Source organism: Cervus canadensis, chromosome 2 (assembly GCF_019320065.1).
Source record: "Cervus canadensis isolate Bull #8, Minnesota chromosome 2, ASM1932006v1, whole genome shotgun sequence".
In the NCBI taxonomy this organism is placed as follows: Eukaryota; Metazoa; Chordata; class Mammalia; order Artiodactyla; family Cervidae; genus Cervus; species Cervus canadensis.
In genome coordinates this window covers 13,696,276-13,704,819 of record NC_057387.1, presented here as the reverse complement: position 1 = coordinate 13,704,819, position 8,544 = coordinate 13,696,276, and the positions used below count along the sequence as shown (strand labels likewise).

The window sequence follows — 8,544 nt, the reverse complement described above, 5'->3', positions numbered from 1 at the left end:
CTGTGGTGGGCCTCGGTGGTTGCATCGGTGGGCCCTCCAGAAGGCTGGGACTTTGTCCTCTGGCTCCTCACGCCCCCTCTTCCCCAGCCAGGGCCACAGGGCATCAGGAGAGACTTGGCCAAAGGTGGGGTGGGTGCCTCCTCCAGACCAGAGGGTGAAGGGGGTTTATGGGCGAGAGCTTCACCCTCTCTGTGGACAGAGGCCTGGTTGGTCTGTCTAGGAGCACCAGGGGCACTTGGGAGATGTCAGGGTGGTCCCTCTTCACAGACGCCTCCCCCTAAATTGAGCCCAGTGGCTCCTCTCTCCTGGAGGTATCCAAACACCCAGCCACAGGTGGGGGTGGGTCAGCAGTGCTGTGTCTGCCAGGTCCCACTCAGTGAGTGGGGGCTGGGTGAGCACACCCCTCTCCTCCAGCCTGAGCTGAGGCAGAAGCAGCTCTCGGGTTTTCCGGCTGGATGTTCTGTCCCCTGGAGGACAGGTCCCCAGGGTTGGCACTGGGGAGGCTGTGAGGGCAGGAAGAGGATGGGGTGGTCAGGAGCCCAGGCGTGCTCTCCATCTTCCTGCCCCTCGAAGACCCTGCGTCCCCACCTGTGAGGGGCACTGGGAAGGAGGTCTTCAGCTTGGGGCCCACCTGGCCGGCGGCAGACAGAAGGGCTGTCCTTTACATCAGGCCCGGCCCCACCGGTGTTGGCTTTTGGCTCTTGGCCCCATGCTGCCCCGACCCCTTCCCCTGTCCTGATGCCCAGGGCCTGCACAGAGCCGAGCCGCCCCCACTGTCGAGGCCTCTCTGGGACAGGGCTCCTCGGGGTGAATGAGGGCATCTGTCGGCAGGCCTGCCCTCCCTGGGGTTTGGCTCCTGCCCATGGGGCCAACGGTGGAAATCACAGTCTGAGAGGCTGCAACCCAACTCCACGCGATTCTATTTTAGACCCCCAGCCCCCCTTACTCTCTAGGCTCCCCACCCTCCCCTCCCAGCCTGCCCCACTGATGGCTCAAACCGAGGCTGGGGCTCAGAGGGAGAGTAGGGCTGGGGGACCTGGGGCGACCCCGCGGGGAGGAGCTGGGGACCGTCTCTGGAGGCTGGCAGTCTCGGATTGAGGCGAACCCTCCTCCATCACTCCCGGGGCCTACCCAGAGAGCCACAGCTCCAACCACAACCTCCTTTGGGGTTTGGCCGACAGAGCTGAGGCGGATGAGCCCCAAACAGCCCTGGCAGGCTCCCCCGTGACCCGCCCGCACCCCTGCCTCTGGGGCACAGCCCAGAGGGTATAAAACAGTGCTGGAGGCCGGGAGAAGCAGACTGGCCGAGTCCACGCAGCCGCTGCCAGACACACCATGAAAGCCCTTGTGCTCCTCGCCCTGCTGGCCCTGGCCACGCTCTGCCTCGCTGGTCGGGCAGGTGAGTGCCCCGGCCCACGCAGACCCAGCCCATGGGCTCCGGGAGAGGAAGCGCCACGGCCGCACCTCTCCTCACCCCTTCCGCTGGCTGGCCCTGACAGTCTCACTAGCTTTCTGTAGTCTCAGTCCATTTGCCCCCACTTCTCTCCTTGAGGAGGAAGAGGAGGGAAGAGCAAGCTGCCAGAGGCGGGGGGTGGGTGGGGAGGGCCCTCGGGATGAGCAGGGGTGAACTGGGCTCCTTTTCCTTGCAGATGCAAAGCCCGGTGATGCAGAGTCCGGCAAAGGCGCAGGTATGAAGTGGGCCGGACGGGGGCTATGCCCCGTACCCCCAAGGGTGCTGCCCGCTCCCAGCACGCGCTCTTACCCCGTCCCCGAGTCCCACTCTCCCCTCCTGCTCCCTCCCATCTGGCTCTCAGGAAGGCCAGCCTGCTCCTCACCTTGTCTACCCAAACTGGGAGCCCCCTGACCCTGCCCCTGTGCTCCACAGCCTTCGTGTCCAAGCAGGAGGGCAGCGAGGTGGTGAAGAGACTCAGGCGCTACCTGGATCCTGGGCTGGGGTGAGAGGAGGGGAGGTGCTGGGCCAAGGCCCTGCATCTGCAGGATGGGCTGGGAGGCGCGGCCGCTGTGGGGGGACCCTGGAGCCCCAAGTGCAGTGGGGGGAGGGGCAGGCATTTGGCATGGAGGCTGATGCCAGTGTGGTGGGTTCTCAGAGCCCCAGCCCCCTACCCAGATCCGCTGGAGCCCAAGAGGGAGGTGTGTGAACTCAACCCTGACTGTGACGAGCTAGCTGACCACATCGGCTTCCAGGAGGCCTACCGGCGCTTCTACGGCCCGGTCTAGGGCTCGCAGCCCTGCCGACCTGGCCGGCAGCCCCCAGCTCTGGCTTCTCTCCAGGACCCCTCCCCTCCCCATCATCCCCGCTGCTCTAGAATAAACTCCAGAAGAGGAATTGGGGCTCTGGTTCTTTGTCCATCTGTGGAGCATGAGGAGGAGGCGCTGGGACGATGGGGAGTGGAGCCAGAGGTTTTACCTTTTTCAGTCCCAGAAAGTGTTTCCCAAAATCTGTTGTTGATTTATTTATTTATCCCTGCCTCATTCCAGAAGCATTGAAGGTAGCTTCCTAAAGTCTAGCTAGGGTTCTCCTCTCTAGCCCAGCACCCTTCCCCCACCTCAACCCACTGCCTCATCCGTGACACACCCAAACAGGCCAGATCCCAGAGGCCTGGATACAGAGTCCACGGTTGTGACCAGGACAGATGCCCTCACTGCCACAGGCCAAGAACTGCCGGCGGCCAGTGCTGCCTGGTTTGGGGGTAGGGGCACGAGCGGGCCTCCCAGCCGGGTTAACAAGCATTCAGGGTGGGCCTGGGTTAGTCATGTTAGTTCTTCCCTGGGCTGCGCAGAAATTCCAGGAGCACCAGAAATGGGACCAGATAAAAGGACCCAGCACCTCCCCACCCCTGCCTTCGATGGCAGGTGGGGCAGCTCCAGCCTGGACACATGCACCTCCCCTCTCAGACCCTCAGCACTTCCCAACCCCATCAAGAGCCCCCTCCTTGAGCCTCCTGCTCGTTCCCAGCCTCCCAGGCCCCCTCCTCGCCTCTGTCTTCTCAGCTCCCTTCTCACCTCCACGCCGCTCTGTCCTCAGCCACTCTTGCTTCCAGGCTCAGATGTGCCCCCAGCTTATCAGGCCTGGGTCTGGGCTCCTCCCCTACATGAGGGCCTGCCTGGCCTCTGCCTCTTTCCAGGGCAGACTCAGAGCTGGGGCCTCACTGCTGTTTGGCCTTTGTACTCGCCTCCAGTGAGCCACCTTGCAGCAGGGGGCATGTACTGGGGGCCCGAAATAGGGAAGCTGTGAAAGCGGCAATGATGAGCAAGTTCCCGGCCACTGCCAAGCCCAGAGTGGCCACCGTGCCTGCCAGGCCTAGGGGCGGTTCCTGTGTGGCCAGCCAGGCTCGGCGAGATCCCATATCAGTCAGCACTGCCTCCAGCTGGAAGTGTGTCCCCAGCACTGCACAGATGTGGAATAGCTGGTGGCTGTGGCCTGTGGGGAGGGTGGGCAGGTGAGGACACATACCCCATCCCCAGGGCTCCCCCACTCGTCCTGTGATCCATGGCGAGCATCCCATCATCTGGGCCTGCTACTCCCCTAGAACTGGGAGTAAGAAACCCAGGGTTTCTTAAGGTTCCTGGAGTTATCAGCAACTATGAGTGAGCTGCTGTTCACAGCCCCTGGCATACGTGGTTTTGCTGTTAACCTGAGGGCCTTGCCAGGAACACTGCTCAGTTCACTCAGGGCTCTGGGGAGCTGTCTCCCTGACCCCTCCCGGGCCAGGCCAGGTCTGCGCTCACCGATGTAATCAAAGCGTCCTGGTGCCAGCCGCTCAGGCAGATGAGAGGCAAAGAGGAAGCCAGTGAGCAGCGCACAGAAGAGGTGGTAGCCGTGGCTGGTGCTCAGCGCCTCCTGCCCACAGCTGTGGCCCCTGCCCCAGCACAGTCCCAGCTGGCAAAGGAAAAGCAGGGCTGGTGGGGAGGGGCTTTGGGGCCGGACATCATGTGTCTGGGATCTGGTGAGGACTGGGGGGTGCACAGCGGGACTGGATGCTGGGCTAGGAGGGGGTGGCAGGGCTGGGGTCAGGGCTCGAGGGGGCGGGACTGGGCACTGTGAGGGTCAGGACAGGAAAGCAGAGCCTTACCCGATAGAAAAGCGGGAGGTTGTCGAACAGAAAGGGATAGACGAAGGCGGCCGAGCGGAGGATCTTACTGAGCCCAGGGCTTTCTAGCTCTGGGAACCTGGGAGGCAAGAGGGAAAGTCTGGTTACCATCACTATGCTGGGATGGGGGGGAGAGGAGGGCAGGGGACCTTTGGCCACCATGGAATGTCATTGCGGCCTAGTGGCTTTGAAAGCCCTTAGGCCACATAACTCCTCTGTAAGTTACAGCTGTAACGGGGATAGACACGTGCCGCTTAGGTCGCTGCGGGAGACAGCGTGCCGGGGTGGTGCTGGGCACAGGCTCTGGGCACACCGGGTCCTCAATAAACGGCCCCACAGCCATTAGTTTTGTTCGGGAGCAGTGGGGCGCAGGCACACCCAGCCGTCCTGGGTGCCCAAGTGTTTGTGGGGGCCCTGTTCTGCCCCTCCGCCTTCCCCTTCACCACTGGCCAAGAACCCACCGGGAGTAGCAGGAGAGGCCGGTGCACAGGAAAGAATTGAGTGCGGCGGCGGGCACAAAGAGCTGGTGCAGGCGGCTGTGCAGCCAGGAGGCCGGCATGGAGTAGGCGGCATAGGGGAAGGCGCAGCCTGGGGGCGGGGCGGGGCAGGAGCTGAGGCCCCGCCCCAGGACCCCCGTGCCGCACCCCCGCCCGGCCCGCAACGGCCCTCCCCCTGCCCGCTGCGGCCGGCCGCCGGGGGCTCACCCAGGCTGTAGAGGCTGAGCGCGCCGTAGTCCAGGAAGTAGCAGATGTGACGCACGCGGGGCGACATGGAGCTGAAGGTGTGCGCGCAGCACGACGCAAACGGGTAGAGGCAGGCGGGCAGCAGGAAGACGAGCAGCGGCCAGTGGTAGGGCTCCGAGCGGAAGCCCAGGCCTCCCGCCAGCGCCACGAGGCGCCACAGGAAGTACCTGCGGCGGGCACGTGCTCAGGCCACCGGAGCCCCGGCGACTCCCACTGCGGCCCGTGGGCTCGGGCGGTCCTGGCCCGCCTGAGCACCCCCTTGAGCTCGAGGCCCAAGCCTGGGACAGAGCCTCCCTCACCAGGTGGGCAGGAAGTGAGTCCAGATGTTGACGGTCTCGTTGGTCATCTGGAAAGAGCTGAGGACACAGTCCAAGGCCGAGCTGGTGGGGCGGCGGTAGCCAGACATGATACCATCTTCCCAGAACACCTAGGGTAGTGGGAGGGGGTGGGGAGAAGAGGGGAGTCACTGTGCTCCACCCTTTCTCTCTGAGAGAGATCTCTGGAAGCAGGGTTGAAGGGAATGGTCTGGAGATCACCATGGCGCCAAAGCCAAACTAAATCCAACCCCATCTCACCACAGGTTCCAGTACCCAGAGAGCAGGTGAGAAACAAGAGGCAGAGGAAGGGGACGAGATGGGGTTGGGCGTCGGTGGACACGTGGCCCTCTGAGGCCGGGGACTCCGGATAAAGCAGCGTTCTGGGCTCCAGGAAGCAGGTCACAAACCCTGTTCCTTAGAGAACAGGAGTCCCACACCAAAATGACAGGGATAAGAGGTAGCTTGTTGCAAAGCTTTCTGCACTTGCACAAAGAGAAGCACCTCCGCCCAGCCAGCGCCCTGGGAGGTAGGAGTTGGTGAATCCCTCACCCTGGGGACCTGGTGGACTCGAAGGAGCTGGGGCAGCTTGAGACTGAGCATGGTGGCCCGGCACCTCCACGTTGACCTGAAGACAAAGGGCAGAGGGGAATTAGGTGTCTGCGCCCATCCATGGGTCCCTTTTCACCCAGGCCCAGGCTGGACCCCATCCCTGAGTCCCAGGATGGGCTTTGTACAGGCATGCATGCAGTGGTGGCTGGCCGCCAAGCTGCTTCCTTCAGGCCTGGGGAGGCTCTCCCGGCGTCCTGGTGGTCATCACCCCAGCCCCTCCTCAGCCTAACCTGGGGGCATTCAGTTCCCCCATGGAGAGGGACTGATCCATCAAGGAGTGGAGTGGCCTCCTCAGCCAGAAGGCTGCCTCAGGAACCCTGGATCCAAGCCCCTAGCCCCAGATTTCTGTCTCAGAAGAACCCTGACTTACAGAGGACAGCACAGAGACAGCCCAGGCACACCACCACCACCGCTGCCGCCGCCAGAAAGCCCCTTGGCCCCCAGTGCCTGGGCTGAGCACAGAAAACTCAGGGAGCTTAGGGAGAATTCTGGGATAGGCCAGATGCCCACTGGTGGGACAAGGCATTAGGGGGAAGCCTAGCTCTTCGGCGACTACACTTGCACCCCTGGGGGTGTTCCGGGTCCCTGTCCCGCCTGAGCCCCGCGCCCTTCAGCCTCAGACCTGTGTGCTGCCTCCGGGTGGCCGCGGCTCTACTGCCCCGCCCGCCTCCCGGCCGCCTCTCCCAGGCACATTCCTTGGCACAAGTGGAGGGGCTGGGCCACCAGGGTGGGTGGAACCGCCTTGGGAGGAGGGAAAACAGGACACCCCGCCCACCTCTCCAGGCCCAAACTTTCCAGCCCAGACCCACCCCTCTTCCTGCCGCTGCTGCTTTGCCTGCTGTTTGCGCCTCACACACTCCGGGCCTTACACAGCCAGCCCGAACCCCGAGCCTCTGCCCTTGAGCTGGGTGCCGGGGACCCTGCTGGACCCAAGGCAGATCTGGCCCCTAGTCTGCTCCCCGGCTGAGTTTTAAGGTAGATGACCCCGGGAATTACGGGGCCATCCAGTGCTTAAATGTCCCCGGTGGGCTACAGTCCCTGGGGCCACAGAGTCGGACACAACTGAAGTGACCTAGCATGCCGGTGATTAGGACTCCGTGTTTTCACCGCCGAGGGCCTGGGTTCCATCCTTGGTCCGGGAACTAAGACCCCACAAACCTCGGAACGCATCCAAAAAACTACCCGAGATAGATGAGCAACCCCTCCCAAGAGGGGGATGGGGGTGTCCTGACCTACCCTGAGTGCAGCCCAGCTATTTCGGGGAGGGGTGGACCAGGACGATGCTGGGGTCTAGCTCCCCTGGGGCCCCCCCCTCAGCACTAGGGTCATGTCTCTGGAGTAGTCAGCTGTAGCCAAGGAAATGGGGGGGGGGGGAGTGCGGCTGGAGCAGGTGCGTTGCCTCTAGTCCCCCAGATTGGGAGTCTTGGCCCCAGGTGAGTTTCCTTACCCAGAGCTTGACGGGCGCTCCTAAGCCAGAGGGTCGGCAGGCCCCGGGCTCCACGGGCGGAGTCCCTGGCTCTCGCCAGCAGGGCCAAGGGGAGGGAGAGGAGTGGCAGGCAGGCAGGCCAGGCCTGGGCGGGGTGTGGGAGACAAAGGGGAGCAGGGAAACAATCCTAGCCTTGTCCAGCCTTCAGGGAGCAGCGCAGGGTGGCCCAGCCCCATTAGCAGGCAGCTCACTCGGCCTCCAGCACACAGCCAGCCCCCCCAGCTTGACCCCACCCCACTGAGCGCAGACTGGCCGGAAGAGGCCCAGGCCCTAGCCAGGAGGCAGCCAGGGCGGTATGGAGCGACCCCTCAGCCCAGGCTGCCCCACGGCTGCAGGCTCTCCCAGCAGCCGAGGATGGAGGACTCTGCCTTAGGCTGGGCAGAGGAATCCCAACCCCCTTTGGATTTTCCAAAATCACTTCTCACTGTGCTTTGCTGCCTTAGTGCCCGGCACTGGACAGAATTCAGAGCAAATGCATTTGGTAAATGTTGGTTTAAACCACGAGGGGTTCACCAAGCTTCTCCATTCCCCAGACACGCTAGAGGTGTCAATCCTAGTGAAGGGACAGGTGATGAAGACTCAAGAGGCTGGTTTCAAGATTCACCCTCATCTCTCCTGTGAGGAGGCTTCTTGATTCAGAGGACCCAGCTGAAGACCACCAACCGCCCCCAGGCTGTCACCTTCAAAACAGTTAACCCTTGAACATGGGTGTGAACTGCATTTATAAACAATTTTTCACTAAATATGTACTCAGTGCAACATGGCCCATGTTTGAATCATGGGTGTGAAACTGAATACAAAAAGCCAACAGGATAGTCATGTGCAGATGTCTGACTATATGGGGGGTCAGCGCCCTAAAACCGCATGTTGTTCAGTCATCTTTATAGCCTTTACCTATCAGCCTTGGTCTTCCCTGGTGGCTTGGCAGTAAAGAATCTGCCTGCAATGCAGGAGACCTGAGTTTGATCCCTGGCTCAGGAAATGGCAATCCACTCCAGTATTCTTGCCTAGAGAATTCCATGGACAGGCTACAGTCCATTAAGTCACAAGAATCGGACACAACTGAGCGATTAACACATCACCCTTGTGAAGGCACCAGCTCAGGGCAGTCAGTGAACTTCACGGCTGTCAAAACCGCTTCTGGAGTTTGTGTTTCAATTGCTGGTTTCTTGCTTCAACTGGGCCACATCAAAGAAACCTTTCCAAACTGCCATTTCAGCCTGTAATCTCTCCCATGTCCCAATAAAACTGTAGAGAAAGGCACCAGGAGACAGGGA

General features: G+C 62.1%; 2 protein-coding genes and 1 long non-coding RNA gene across 7 annotated transcripts; 2 read left to right on the top strand and 1 right to left on the bottom strand.

The window, feature by feature from the left end:
• The first annotated feature begins 1,276 nt into the window (after window positions 1-1,276).
• Window positions 1,277-2,347, top strand: LOC122432233 (bone gamma-carboxyglutamate protein). Its single transcript, XM_043454009.1, has 4 exons — window positions 1,277-1,399; window positions 1,650-1,688; window positions 1,886-1,955; window positions 2,109-2,347. Exons 1-4 carry the CDS (start codon window positions 1,336-1,338, stop codon window positions 2,236-2,238), a joined length of 303 nt encoding a protein of 100 aa, XP_043309944.1. The 5' UTR covers window positions 1,277-1,335; the 3' UTR covers window positions 2,239-2,347.
• Window positions 2,348-2,446: 99 nt separating this feature from the next.
• PAQR6 (progestin and adipoQ receptor family member 6) lies at window positions 2,447-7,803 on the bottom strand. 5 transcript variants are annotated; one of them, XM_043453942.1, is made up of 8 exons: window positions 7,229-7,803; window positions 5,722-5,797; window positions 5,155-5,282; window positions 4,817-5,022; window positions 4,574-4,700; window positions 4,095-4,191; window positions 3,751-3,901; window positions 2,447-3,442 (listed from the first exon to the last, which is right to left on the bottom strand). In XM_043453942.1, the coding sequence occupies exons 2-8, from the start codon at window positions 5,770-5,772 to the stop codon at window positions 3,168-3,170; spliced, it is 1,035 nt and encodes a 344-aa protein (XP_043309877.1). In that variant the 5' UTR covers window positions 5,773-5,797; window positions 7,229-7,803; the 3' UTR covers window positions 2,447-3,167. The 5 variants fall into 5 exon arrangements, with proteins under 5 accessions (XP_043309877.1, XP_043309867.1, XP_043309881.1 ...); XM_043453932.1 differs by lacking the exon at window positions 7,229-7,803 and adding an exon at window positions 6,404-6,519; XM_043453946.1 differs by lacking the exon at window positions 7,229-7,803 and adding an exon at window positions 6,152-6,216.
• Window positions 5,287-8,536, top strand: LOC122432248. The gene is made up of 2 exons (XR_006266801.1): window positions 5,287-5,456; window positions 7,801-8,536. It is a non-coding gene; the product is annotated as an uncharacterized LOC122432248 (long non-coding RNA).
• The last annotated feature ends 8 nt before the right edge of the window (window positions 8,537-8,544 follow it).